The sequence below is a fragment of the Carcharodon carcharias genome, chromosome 4 (assembly GCF_017639515.1).
Source record: "Carcharodon carcharias isolate sCarCar2 chromosome 4, sCarCar2.pri, whole genome shotgun sequence".
Taxonomy (NCBI): Eukaryota; Metazoa; Chordata; class Chondrichthyes; order Lamniformes; family Lamnidae; genus Carcharodon; species Carcharodon carcharias.
Genome location: NC_054470.1, coordinates 140,344,179 through 140,359,363, shown reverse-complemented (window position 1 = coordinate 140,359,363; position 15,185 = coordinate 140,344,179). Strand labels below are relative to the sequence as shown.

At 41.9% G+C, this 15,185-nt stretch overlaps 1 protein-coding gene across 3 annotated transcripts in view; it reads right to left on the bottom strand.

Annotated features, from left to right (window-relative positions):
* LOC121276928 (arrestin domain-containing protein 3-like) overlaps positions 1-15,185 on the bottom strand; it is a 71,308-nt gene that overhangs the window by 25,873 nt on the left and 30,250 nt on the right. For all 3 annotated transcript variants that reach the window (XR_005942757.1, XM_041185614.1, XM_041185613.1), the window contains exon 2: positions 3,536-3,608. Coding sequence is in view for 2 of the 3 variants with exons in the window: in XM_041185614.1 (XP_041041548.1) it covers positions 3,536-3,608 (73 nt within the window). In the remaining variant the exon portion in view is untranslated. The remainder of the gene's footprint in view (positions 1-3,535; positions 3,609-15,185) is intronic.

Below are 15,185 nucleotides of genomic sequence, written 5' to 3'. Positions count from 1 at the left end.
GGCATCAGGACTGGGGAAAGGAGGATCTGTAACATTAGGATGGTTGACACCTGAACTGTACTGGCTCTGGTGTTCTTGCAAGCCACATAAATAGGAAAGTAGAGAGAGGATTTTAAACTAAGTACTGGGGTCAAGGGATCAAATTTTGGAAGATGTGGTAAATCAAAGAACAGAGACAAGGCAAAAGAGAAAGGCATTATTACGAGAAATGAAAAACAGACCATGACGGGAAGGGAAAGAGAGTACAAATTTAACAGTAAATCAACGGATGAGACTGGAAGTTATAAAAAGAATAAAACTAAAGGCTCTGTACCTGAATGCATGAAGCATTCGAACCAAAACAGTTGAACTCAGAGCAAACATAGAAATAAATAAGTACAATTTGATAGCCATTATAGAGACATAGCTGCAGGAGGACATGGATTTGGACCTGAATTTTAAAGGGTAAAGGACATTTAGGAAGGACAGGAAGTGAGGAAAAGGTGGTGGGGTGGTTCTGTTAGTTAATGATGGTATTGGCACAATAGAGAGGGGTGACCTAAGTTCAGGAAACCATGATATGGAAACGATTTGGGTAGAGATGAGAAATTGTAAAGGCAAGAAGTCACTTGCGGGAGTTGTGTACAGGCCCCCGCCCTTTGATCCCTTGATCAGTATGTTCTGGAGCCAACCAGAGAGCAGGCTACACTAGACCTGGTATTGTGCAATGAGATGGGATTAATTAATGATCTCATAGTGAAGGCACCCCTAAGTAGCATCATATAATTGAATCTTACATTTAGTTTGAGGGATAGGGAAGTGGGTCCGTGACTATGCTTTTAAACTTAAATAATTATGAGGGCATGAAAACAGAGCTGGCTAAGGTGAATTGGCAAATTAGGTTAAGGGATAGGTCAATATAGATGCAGCAGCAAACATAGAACCATAGAACACTACAGCACAGAAAACAGGCCATTCAGCCCTTCTAGTCTGTGCCAAAATATTATTCTTCTAGTCCCATTGACCTGCACCTAGTCCATAATCCTCCAGACCTCTCCCATCCATGTATCTATCTAATTTATTCTAAAAACTTAAGAGTGAGCCCACATTTACGACGTCAGATAGTAGCTTGTTCCACACTCTCACCACTCTGAGTGAAGAAGTTCCCCCTAATGTTCCCCCTAAACCTTTCCCCTTTCACCATAAAGCCATGTCCTCTCGTGTTTATTTCTCCTAATCTAAGTGGAAAGAGCTTACTCGCATTTACTCTGTCTATACCCCTCATAATTTTGTAAACTTCTATCATATCTCCCCTCATTCTTCTACGCTCCAAGAAATAAAGTTCTAACCTGTTTAATCTTTCCCTGTAACTCAACTCCTGAAGACCCGGCAACATCCTAGTAAATCTTCTCTGCACTCTCTCAATATTACTGATATCCTTCCTGTAGTTAGGCGACCAGAACTGCACACAATACTCCAAAGTTGGCCTCACCAATGTCTTATACAACTTCATCATAACATCCCAACTCCCATACTCAATACTTAGCTTTTGGCGTACTGGCCTTCATAAATCATTCTTTACAACCTTGTCTACCTGTGACGCCACTTTCAGGGAACTATCTAAGTGAACTCCCAGATCCCTTTGTTCCTCCGCACTCCTCAGTGCCCTACCATTTATTGTGTATGTCCTACCTTGGTTTGACCTTCCAAAATGCAACACCTCACACTTTTCCACATTAAATTCCATCTGCCATTTTCTGGCCCATTTTTCCAGCTGGTCCAGATCTCTCTGCAAGCTTTGAAAGCCTTCCTTGCTGTCCACAACGCCTCCAATCTTAGTGTCATCAGCAAACTTGCTGATCCAATTCACCACATTATCATACAAATCATTGATATAGACAACAAACAACAATGGTCCTAGCACAGATCCCTGAGGCACACCACTAGTCACAGGCCTCCAGTCTGAGAAGCAATCATCCACTACCACTCTCTGTCTTCTCCCACATAAGGGGATATTTTAGAATACACAGAATAGATACATTCCAATGAGTAAGAAAAAGTCCAAGGGAAGGACTGTAGTTAACTAGAAAGGTTAACGATAGTATCAAACTTAAAGTAAAAGCATATAATTGTGCAAAGATAGGTGCAGGGCCAGAAAATTGGATAGAATACATGAAACAGCAAAGGATGACTAAAAGATTAATAAGGAAGGAAAAAGGAAGGTATGAGAGAATGCTAGCCAGAAATATAAAAAACAGGTAGTGAGAGTTTCTATAAATATTCAAAAAAGAAACAAGTTAACAAAGCAAGTGTTGGCTTTATAGAAAGCCAGTCTGGAGAAGTGATAATGGAAAACAAGGAAATGGCAGCTGAATTAAACAGGTCTTCACTATAGAGGATACAAGTAACATCCCAGAAACAGCTATAAATCAGGAAATGAAAGTGAGGGAGGAACTCAGGAAAATTACAATCACCAGAGAAGTGGTACTGAGTTGGAGCTGTGGGCTGGCAAGTGCCCGGATCCTAATGGACTTCATGCTGGGGTCTTAAAAGAAGTGGTTAGTGAGATAGTTGACGCATTGGTTTTAACTTTCCAAAACTCCCTAGATTCAGGAAATGTCCCATTAGATTGGAAGATGGCAAATGTAATTCCATTATTCAAAAAAGGGGTGAGACAGAAAGCAGGAAGCTACAGGCCATTTAGCTTAACATCTGTCATCGGGAAAATGTTAGAAGCTATTATTAAAGAAGCTATAGCAGGGTACTTGGATAAGTTCAAGGTAATCAGGCAGTGTCAACATGGTTTTGTGAAAGGGATATCATGTTTAATCGACTTATTGGAGCTTTTTGAGGAAGTAACATGTGCCTTGCATAAAGTGGAACCGGTGGATGTACTGTACTTAAATTTCCACATCAAAAGTTAATGCAGAAAACAAAATCTCATGGTGTAGGGGGTAACATATTGGCATGGATAGAAGATTGACTAGCTAACAGGAAGCAGAGAGTAGGCATAAATAGGTCTTTTTCTGGTTGCAGGATGTGACGAGTGGTACGCCACAGGGATCAGTGCTGGTACCTCAACTGTTTACAATTTATATAAATGGCTTGGATGAAGGGATGGATGGGATGGTTGCCAAATTTGCTGATAACACAAAGATAGGAAAGTAAGTTGTGAAGAAGACATAAGGAGGCTACAAAAAATATAAATAGGTTAAGTGAATAGGCAAAGATTTGGCAAATGGAGTATTACGTGGGAAAATGTGAAGTTGTCCATTTTGGCAGGAAGAACAAAAGACTCCCTTTGGTGGAGGCAGCTTCAATTGTGGCCTTCAAAAAGGGAATGGGATAAGCACTGGAAGAAGAGAAAGAAAATTGCAGGGCAATGGGAAAGGGGATTCGCTGAATTGTTCTTGTGGTGTGCACATGACGGGCTGAATTGCTTCCTTCTGTGTTATAACCATTCTATGATTCTAATTGGATGGACAGGTTAGATAGACCAATGGAAAATGAAGTACTACGTTAAATTACGCTTTCACTAACTCTTTCACTAACTCACGTTTGTGGAAGCACAAGGCTGAATGGATATTCATGTCTGCCTGGAGGTATAATGGTAACTTGTTCAGAACCATCTGAAAAAAAGTAAATGTCAATGGATCAGTTATTTTGAAACAGCAAAAAAGTCAACTTATGAGCTACAAGAACCAATAACGCAATTCTGATGCACAACTGCTGGGATCTCTGCCTTTTAGGTGGTCCTATACACAACATACGCTACTATGCTCATAATGCAAGGTCATCTCATTTAAAGATTTGGTGTTGCTCCCAGAGATTTGAGGGGGTGGGGGAGTATTTATTGAGTGTGAGCAGATATTGAAGGACTGCTGCTTACATTTAAATTGAGTCTTGATATCACAGAAAAATGGCTGATACACAACCTTTTACAAGAATTATTGTTCCTTGGAGGACAAACAAAAGGAGGTTGGTTCGTCAACGAATGATCATCTTTTTGAAGTAGTGGACCACCCAAGAGAAAAAAGGGAAAATACTTATTGCGAGTCTTACTCAAAACATTGATTGCAAATGGCCACAGAGCGACTAAAGTGCTTCTCAGATACACTCACAACATTATTGGGCTTTGTTGTAATTTGACTAAATGCTGAAGATTTAATGAAGTGTGCAAAGCAGGTACAAAGTAGGGAGTGTATCCACTATGTCACCTCAAACCTGATGATGTGAGGCATGCACTGTTTTGAAGCACATATATTTTTGTTATAGTAAGAGTGGATAGCAAATGCAACACACACTTGTAATAGGCAGAACAACAGTGCGGTGGGTTGGGGGGGTAAGTCATGGGAAATCATATGAGTCCCTCACCATTGAAAGGCATCCTGCACCTCTTGATGAGCTGGTATCTTTATGAACGGCAAACTGTTGCTGCATAGGAACATAAGATATAGGAGTAGGCCATTTGGCCCCTCAAGTCTGCTCCACCATTCTACTCAATCTTCTACCGCAATGCCATTTTCCTGTACTATCCTCATATCCCTTGATATCTGTAATATCTAGAAATCTATCAATCTTGAATGTACTTAATGAGTATTCCAAAAGTTCACCTTCCAACCTCCTCTCACCAACCGAGTGAAGAAATTCCTCCTCATCTCTGTCCTGTTTTCCCTGGTTCTAGACCCCCCACAGCCAGAGGGAACATCCGTCCTCCAAATACCCTGTTCAGCTCTGTAAGAATTTTGTATGCTTCGATGAGATCTCATTATTTAAACTCTTGAGAATGCAGGCCCAGTCACCTCAATCTCTCCTCATAAAACAACCCCACCATCCCAGGATTTAGTCTGGTGAACCTTAGTTGCACTCCTTTTATGCAAGTATATCCTTCCTTGGGTAAGGAGACCAAAACTGTACGCAATACTTCAGGTGCAGTCTCACCAAGGCTCTATACAATTGCAGCAAGGCATCTTTACTCCTGTACTTAAATCCTCTTGCAATAAAGGCCAACATACCACTTGCCTTCCGAATTGCTTGCTGCACCTGCGTGATAAATCTCTGCTGCTAGTTGTGGTCTAACTCGGCTATAAAAGGTGCAGTGACAACTTTCAGAACTCCAGCTTTAAAAGAAGATTGATCAGTGCACACCAGCAATTTTTCAGTGCAGTGGATGGCCAGCCAGGAAATTTCTACATGTCAGACTGTGAGAAGTAATCTACTTTTTGCAGGGTCATAGCGCATGATATTGAGGCAATGGAGTTACCCATGGTCCATTCTACGAATGCTACAGTGGGATCCTCTGTAATGAAACCAGCACACCACCCTGTTGGAATCTCAAACTGTTGCCATTCAAACTCTGTGGCCCATCAAGTCCACATGGTTCCAGATTTTATATGAAAGTGTGGATAAGTACTTTAGTTTCATCACGACCCTCCTATAGGCCACTCTCCTCCAGCTTAGTGCTTGGTTTGGGACATGTGCGAGTGGCAGTGATATCCTTCCTCTGTGGCCCCATGCCAACTCCTCAACCAATGCCCAATATGCTGCCAGAAAGCCAGCTAGGTCAAAGTACTTCAATAGCAGCTAAGATCCTGTAGGCAGCTGCCAGAACCTTCCAGGCACGAGGTCACCAACCACAGTGATCTTAAATGCCCACACTGGAGGCATAGCATCCTTTCAGTTTCCATGTTGAAGCCAATGAGGTATTGACATGTAGAAATATCAGAATGGGTTAGGGAGCGTTAGAAGCTTGTATGAGGATGATCCTGATTAGAGTGTGCGCATTATCAATAACATTTTTTTTTTTTACTGACCTCTTAGTGTACTGAATTTGTTTGATGATTATTTGTTGCCCACGTAATGTAATTGAAAGAAAGATGCATGCTGGTGAAAAAGGCATTTGGGTCCTGCAGCAGGCCCAAGACCCTCATATACACATATTAAATAGGTAGGTATGCTGCACACCTAACAATTCACCCCAATTTGAATCGTAACGGACAAACTTTGGGAGAGACCATAACTCATGTTTCAGGGTCCCAACATCCATACATTCAGATACCTGTTGAAAATTGCTCCTAAGGAGTCATCAGTTTCAAATTAAAACAATGACCACGTAACATAGATGTTCCTCAGTATTTTTTGTCAATCTCAAAAAACAACTTTTCTGCACAGAAGGAATTTCTAAACAATTCATTTCAATAGTTCAAGAAATGAAAGCAGCTCTGTAGCTCTAAACAGGAGAGGAAGGGAACATGTGAAACGTGTCGGGCACACAGGCAGGTTCTGCTTTAATATGTGGCAATACTCTGCTGAAACAATGGTATTTTGCCAGCACAATACATGTCATCTGTCATAAAATAATCACAGCAAGAGTAATTTTTCCTTGTTTTAAATGTTGAAACTTACAGGTAGGCTGCAATAATCAAATAAAATCATGTAACCTTTAAGTTACTAGGGGGGATTGCAGTTTTAAAAACTAAGCCAGTATTTTCAGCTCAGTTACACCAGCTTCCCATGGTACGCCAATGTGATGTAAAAGGAATAGTTTCTCTGACCACTTCTGTAAGTGAGGTTGGGCATATATTATATCCAAATATGGACAGTCATATCATAATCACAAGCAAATCTGTCAAAGAATGTATTGTTCACACATTGCACCTTAGCGACTCTGGGAACAATGGATGGCTGTGAATCACTGGCTGTCAATGGCAGAAGGAGGTTAAAGCTGAATATGCAATTGATCACAGGGTTTCACTGACAAGAGCATTTAAAAAAAAAAAATATTCACCCTCAGAGGCTAACCTAGATGCTCCTGGCCCTGCTACACTGTGGTTGGTCTTCAAAGCTTGCTACAGACTATCTTCAGCTCCAAAGGGACACTGGAGAAACTGATTAAAAAAATCACTAGAACATTAGGTAGGAATAGGGGCACAGGGATGGGGGGCGTTGCTGCCTCAACCAGCATTTATTGTCCATCCCTAATTGCCCTTGAGAACTGAGTGGCCTGCTAGGCCATTTCTGAGGACATTTAAGAGTCAACTGCATTGCTGTGGGTCTGGAGTCACATATAGGCCAGACCAGGTAAGGATGGCAGATTTCCTTCTCGAAAGACATTAGTGAACCAGATGGGTTTTATGACAATCAATAATGGTTTCATGGTCATCATTAGACTTTTAATTCCAGATTTTTATTGAATTCAAATTTCACCATATGCCATGTGGGATTTGTACCAGAGTTTCCAGAGCATTATCCTGGGTTCCTGGACTACTAGCCCAGTGACATACCACTACCCCTTAACTATGACTATATGACACACTAATGAGACAGTATACATTATCACAGGAAGTGATGCAAAGTCTCATGATCTTGCTCTCTCTTGTGGACTTCATGGCAAGATGAAACCACAGTAGGCTGTTTCTTAATAAAGTTAGTGATTTCCTTACCTCAGCAGACTCTGTGTTAGCACTAGGAGACCAAGAATATTATATGGTGGCAGCAAGTGAAAGGAATAGTATGGGAAAGTTTTACTGTTAGTGGAAAGCTTTGAGCAGGTTGTAGGTCTCAACCAGGCAGAAGCATGGCTCGAAGGCTTCAGTGCCAAAGATTTGCCAAATATCACACCGCATCGGGCCCATATGGCGAGCAGGTCAGTACACTATTGTACGTAATGGGTGGCTCTGGCAGGCAATATCCTGGTCAGGGAAGGGATCTACAAAGAAAAAGCTACATATGATGAAATAATAAAATTGCCTACTTCACTCAAAGAATACCATTGTTGAGCAGGCTAAATTTAACAAACATGCCCAACGACAAGGGGAAAGTACTGATACATTTATCAATAATTTACATAGGCTTGCAGAAAGCTGTGAATATGGCAGCTTAAACAGTGAACTAATCAGGGACAGGAATGTTGTCAGATTCTTGGATGAGATATTCCCTGACCACTTGCAATTGGTGGATGATTTAACCTTAACAAAGGCAATTCAACTGGACAGACATGCTGAGGTCTGGAAGCAAAATCGATTATGATTTGGGGTGACAGGGAGAGCCATTTGCCAAAAATGACTGACTCAATAGAGTATGTTAAATTTGAAAGCAGAGACTACAAAAAAAGGGGAGGCAGGAAAAATATCCATCACCTACCGAAGCTGATTGTAATTGGTGTGGCGAGAAAAAAGTGTGAAAATTGTCCTTCCCAGAAGAGGCCGAATGCCATTTTTTGAAGAAAGAAAGGTCACTTTCAGGCTGTGTGTTGTAGCAAAAAGCTTGTACAGAATAAGCAAAAAGAGAAGTTTTCAAAAGGACCATGATCCATGAAATAGAAGAGATCAATGATGTTGAGATGCCTTTCCTTGGAGAGATTGAGGAACTAGGCAAAAGCTCCTGAAATGCTGATATCTTAGTCGAGGGAAACAAAGGTTAGACACAGGCCCAGCAGTTTCAGTTCTTTTTGATGCCAAACTGGGGTTGGAGAAAAGTTCTCTTCAGCCATCATGCAAAAAACTACATGGGCCAAGAGGTATAGAACTCATGGTCATAAGACAACTGAATGCAACTCTTCAATATAGAGAGAGAGAAAAATCTGAAACAAAAACAAAAACAGAATTACCTGGAAAAACTCAGCAGGTCTGGCAGCATCGGCGGAGAAGAAAAGAGTTGACGTTTCGAGTCCTCATGACCCTTCAACAGAACAGAAAAATCTGAAACCTTATACAATCCTGAACCAGAGCTGTTCACTCTGAAGCAGGAAAGCCTGTACTGACTTACATCTGATTTGCAGAGTGTGGGAACTGGAAAGCTAAGGCGATCAGTCTAAAAACTTCAGAGCTGAATTTCCACAGCTGTTCACAGGATTAGGACATTACTCTTATGCCCTGAAACAAAGCCAGCGACCAGAATCTGTCGGGCGGGCTTGGCGGGAGCAGTCGGGAAGCCGAACGCCACCTGCGATTGGGGCCAGACCACGATTTTATGCTGGTGGGCCAACTGAGGCCCTCCCAGTGTGAAACGTGCGCTGCAGCACTGAGAGCTGCCTGCCTTTGTGGTGGTGGGGAGTGGGGGGAGGCGGGGGAAAGAGTGAGAGAGATAGAGAGAGAGAGAGAGAGAGAGAGAGAGAGAGAGAGAGAGAGAGAGAGAGAGAATGCAAGTTGGTGCAGGCGTGCAGGAAAAGCTCCCTGAGGCAAGGACTTGCCCCATGGAGATGAAGATATAATGAAAATAAAAAAAGGATTTTAAAGATGTTAAAAAAAACATGCCCCCTCATGTGACTCTGTCCCTGCTCATGTGACATGTTAGAAATTAGTGTGAAAAATTTTAATTTTTTTGTAAATGACAGATTGAAACCTCATCCTGCCTGTGGATGAAATTTCACAAAAAACGCAAAGGCCACTTGGCCTTTTCACCTGCCCGTCAACTGTAAGGTTAGATGGACAACCAAATATTTAATTCAATTACATTGCTAATGGCCTTAATAGGCCTCTAAATTATCGGCGGGTGTGCTGCCGACTCCCATGTGCGCCCACTGACTGAAATATCATGCGTGTGAGCAATGATGTCAGGATACCCGCCCGATGAGCTAAAAATTCTGGCCAGTGTGTCATTTTATATGCAGAAGAGTCCCTTATCCACTCTTGCCAAAGTAGGAAATTGACTCCATGCTGAAGCAAGGGATAATTTCACCAGTGACAGAACCAACAAGTTGGTGTTCCAGATGGTCCCAATGCCAAAGCCCAAAGGAACCATCAGAATTTGCACAGATCTTACACAGTTAAACTAAACAGGTGAACGTGAAGTTCATCCTATGCTGTCTGTGGACAAGGGCTTAGCAAAATTGGGAAAGAGCTCAATCCTTACAAAGCTAGAAGCAAATAGTTTTTGGTAGTTGCCAAAAATGAAGAGTTTACATTGCTCACAATCTTTATTACACCGTTTAGGTGGTTTTGTTTCAACAGGCCACTCTTCAGCATCACATCAATACCAGAAATTTTCCAGAGGACAATGTCAAGTATCCCAGAAGCACTGGATGGAGTTGTTTGTCACATGGATGATGTCCTGATCCATGGATCCACTCACACAGAACATAGCGCTAGAGTGCAGGCTATGCCGCAATGCCAGGACTACAAGAACCAGGGCTTACACTCAACAACAAATGTGAACTCTCGCAGCCAACTGTCACATTCCTTGGGCAGAAGACAACAACAATCAAGGAGTTTCCAGCTCCTCAAAATGTGACTGAGCTCCAGAGATCCGAGGGTATGGTAAACCAAGTGTTCCTGCCCATTTCCTGTCTAGCCATCATTAATGAGTGAATCCTGTCATGATAATGAAGGAAAAACACTGAATTGTACCCAGGAATATTGGGCTTTAACAATAAGACCTGAGTTTTGAAAATGCACACAAGCCACTGGCTGGAATGCAGCAGGTTGATGTTTCAAGAGATAATGGGATGCCACCCTGTTGCCAGACAAGGTACTGCTAGAGACATCCAGAAACGAATTGCTCCTCCCGGTAGAGGCAATGGGACATAATGGAAGATGAGTGTCATCTCATTAAGAAATCCTGTGAGCGATGCCAAGACAGATTTGTGAATTCGCTTCCCACTTGGAATATACAAAGAAGGGGTTAAAAGTGAGCTGCAAAGCTGCCCCGGTGTCTGTCTGTTGGTGGATGTTCTGAGAGAAAGAGCGCACAAGTGCTGGAAGTTTGACTCAGAAGTAACAGCCACACACAATACCCCTGCAAATTGCCATTTTGCAGGTATCCCGATCTCTTTCCCCCTCTACTGAATTCAACTCTACTGGAACCTCGAAACCAACTATTCATCTACCCAACTCAACTCCACTGGAACCTCGTATCACAACGCTCAATTGCCTACTTGCCACGAGTCAAGAACAGTTCCGTATACGTTTTTTTACTGGGTCTGGGAAAAGGTATCTGCGAAAGGGATCCTTTTTAGATTAGATCTTGTTGTGACCAACAGAGAGGGGGAGGGTCGGGGAGCTGAATAAAGACACAGAGCCAGTTCATCCCTCCTCACCCGGGGCATAACAATTTGCGAGTGTCCCAGCCAGACAGTGACAAATTGAGGAGTCTCATCTGGATCAACAACTTTGGGGAACGTCACCTGGTGGTGTGTTGTAAAAAAACGACAGCTGTTATGACAAGACAATACATTGTTGTGCTTCCTTCCGGCACAGAGGTCTTTTGAGAAAAATCAAAGAGATGCTGATATCATCTGATATTTTAGCTCACGATGACCCAGAGCTACCCAGTATTGTTGCTGCAGATGCATCTTCTCCAGGATACATATGTTATGGCACAGCTGATGGCAAATGCTGAGTTGTTCAAATCTCAAAGGGAAACTCGAGACAACTGCCACAATTTGTTTTGCAATTTGTGTAAATTTCGAAACACGTGCCTTGAATTCAATCTTAGTAAAACCACCAAGACTTACAGGATTTTACGAAACTTGATTAAACATAAGAGTAGTGATTTTAAATGCATACACAGATCCATAAATTACCACTATGATAACCTCTAAATCCCCTAATCAATCTTTCGTTAAGGCAACACAAGACACACAGATTTTAAAAGACCCAGGCAAGGTGACACACAATACCCTGAACCAGTCAAATTCAAGGTGAGTTTTCTTAACTTCTGTTCTGTGAAGACAGCAGCTTGAGGCATAAATGCTGAAGGATTTTTGCATTTGTTAGAGCTTAACAATTCCTACCCTTACACACAGGCTTCGCTCCTTTATACATACTGTCACGCACGCACACACCACTATTTTACAATAAGTTCCAATAACATCATGAGAATTATTATATCTTTCTGACAACATATGAACATACGAATTAGGATGAGTTGGCCATTCAGCCTTTTGAGCCTGTTCTGTGATTTGATAAAATCATGGCTGGTCTGATTGTGGTCCCTACATTCCTGTCTATCCCTTATACCCCTTAGCGCCCTTGTCAGCCAAGACTCTATCTAACTCAGCCTTAAAAATATTCAATGACCTGCCTCCACTGCTCTCTGGGCAAGAGAATTCCACAGTTTAATTACTCTCCTCATCTCCATCTTGAATGGGAGATGTTTCATTTTTAAACTGTGTCCTCTAGTTCTAGTCTCTCCCAGAAGGGGAAACATTCTTTCGTCATCCATCCTGTCAAGTTCCCTTCTGGATCTTATTTGTTTCAATAAGTTCACCTCTAAATTCTAATGGATACATTAGCTATTGAAAGCACCTCTTCCTGGTTATACAGCTCCCTTCTCATGGATATTTTCCTATAGAAATGATAGAGCTTTAGAAGGCTTGTTACACCTCGATCTTACAAACCACAGGGTTTTCTTTTCGTGAGCCCTGTCTCTGAGCAAACATCATGCGATCTATAGTCTGCAGTTTACTCTAATCAGCAGAACTTTCAGCCACCACTGTAACCTGTACCCTGGATTTGCCTTCTTAAACTCCTCTGCTTCGCTACCTTTCTTTCATCTTTGGGTGCCTCCTTAAAATCTTTGTCTTTGAATTATCTTCTTGGCTACTCTTGCTCAGGTTCTTTAAACCCCGCTGTGATCCACAGTAAAGTGCCCTGAAAGCTTTGTTATGTGAAAACATTATAAACATTTACGTTATTGCTGCTGTTATTATGATGCTTGCAATTCCCTTAACCAATCAACTGAGTATTCAACTTCACTTGATTCACAAAACCATAGGAAGCAAAAACAATTGCTGGTACATTTATAGGTCAGTGAATTTGTCACTTGTAATCATTACTGGACAGTTGTTTGAGAACATGAGATCGTCCTTGTTCTATCTGGGAAAGTATCACACCTTTATGTTTACCGTAGCTGAGGCTGGAAATTCACCACATGGAAAACTGATTGGGAGTTGTACTTTTTCAGATACAGATGGACAGAAAGCATAGACTAGTTTACTATGCATCCCATTCACTGACAGGGACCGAACAGAGATATGTAGTGATATAGAAAGAAGCATTAGCTGCTACATGGGCTTGTGAAAAGTTTGCAGATTATGTTTGTGGTAGAGACAGACACAACCTTTGGGTGACGCTCAAATTTCAAGGAGTTAGCAAAAATGCCTCCACCAGTATAATAATTCAGGTTAAGGATGGTGAGGTTTGGTGCAAACACAGTGTATGTTTTGGAAAACAGCAAATGCTTTGACCCGTATCCGAATGGTAAGGCATGAACAAGGTGATGTAGCCCTTGTTGAAAAGGTAGAAACCTTTGCATTGACAACATCATGAACAACAACTCAGCAACTGAAAGAAATCAAAGAAGCACTGAAATCTGATGAAGAATGTGCTCAGGTCATAGAGTACTGCATCAAAGGATGGCCAACATACATGACACACAAACCCATTCTCAGACAGTATCATGAACAGAGAGGAAACCTGAGTTTAGTTATGATTTAGCCTTCTATGATGAGAAGAGTGGTCATTCCGAGACTCGATATACTGCAACAGTTGCACCAAGGGCATTCGGGTATCGTAAAATGTCAAGCCAGAGCAAGATGTTCTGTTTGGTAGCTTTTTTAAAATTTGTTTATAGGATATGGGGGCCACTGACTAGACCAGCATTTATTACCCAGCCCTAATTGCCCTTGTTCAGAAGGTATTTAAGAGTCAACTACATTGTTGTGGGTCTGGAGTCACACGTAGGCCAGACCAGATAAGGACAGCAGATTTCCTTCGCTAAAGAGCATTAGTGAACCTGTTGGGGTTTTCTGACAATTGGCAATGGTTTTGTGGTCATCATCAGACTTTTAATTCCAAATTTTTATTGAATTCAAATTTCACCATCTGCATGGTGTTACTCTGGCTCTCTAGAATACTAGTCCAGTGACAATACCACTACGCCACCACCTTCGAGGTCAAGTTGTTGGAGGAGATGATATCAAACTGTATTACTTGTGCTATTCATTGTCAGGAGATTAGAGAACTGTTGATGTCATCTTCCTTTCCATCAAGACCAAGGGAATGATATCCCAGACCATCCTGGGATGACCTCTTCAAACACAGATAATGTTCTGGATCATAGCAGACTCTACTCAAGATGGGCAGATGTCAAGCAACTGCAGGGTCACACTTCTGATGCAATGATTACATCATTGAAGGAGATTTTTGCAACACATGGAATTCCAGACATTGTCAGATGACAATGGACCACAGTTTGCCAATGAATACTTTAAAGAGTTCACAACACAGTATGGATTTGTCCATAATACCAGCTCACCAAGATACTCTCAAACCAATGGTAAAGTGGAAAGAGAAGTACGCATGGTGAAAGTATTGCTGAAGAACGGTGACATCCAACTTCCACTTCTGAACTATCGTTCAACTGCATGCCAAAATGGATTAGCACCATGTAAATACACACACAAACACAAACTGATGACTTGAACAAAGTGAGGGAGAAAAGAGAAAAAGAGGACGAGTGTCGTTCCAGGCAGTGGTGGAACTATGACAAACGCCACAAAGCAAGCAACGTGCCAGACCCCCAACCAGGAGAGTCAGTTTGGACCTGAGATCAAGTTTGCTACGGACAAGTGGCTGAACAGACACCGCATCCATGATCCTACCTCATCCAAACAGATAATGCCACATTGAGACAGAACAGATGTTCACTAGTTTCCGCACAGAAGCGACCTAAACTGTCGGAGAAGTCATATAGTAAATCACACACCAAAAATGCTGCATTCATCGAAAGATCCAGATGATGGTCTGATTGCCAAACTGGAATCACCTGCCAATTGTCCTTCTGCCCTGCAAGATTCAAATTCCCAATCTCCTCCAGTACCCATTTGGGTAGACTAGTGAAGCCCCTGAGACCTTGAGAGAGGGTGGGGGGGGGAAGTAATGTAGAAAAATAGAGAGAATCAGAGACTTGAGGGGAGATGTAATAGAGGGGGTCAATTCTAACTGTGATATGCTAATGAGGCACAGTATAAATCATCACAGGAAGAAATGATGCAATGTCTCATGTCGGCCTCATGGCAAGAGGAAGCCAAAGTATGTTGTTTCTTAATAAAGTTAGCTAAGATTTCCTTACCTCAGCAGACTCTGAATATTCTGTTAGCAGTACAAGACATGGATATTATACATAATTGTGGTGGGCAAAACACCAGTCTCACCATAGTTGCACTGGATCTTTACAAGGATTTACCGGAGTGCACATTCAAGCAG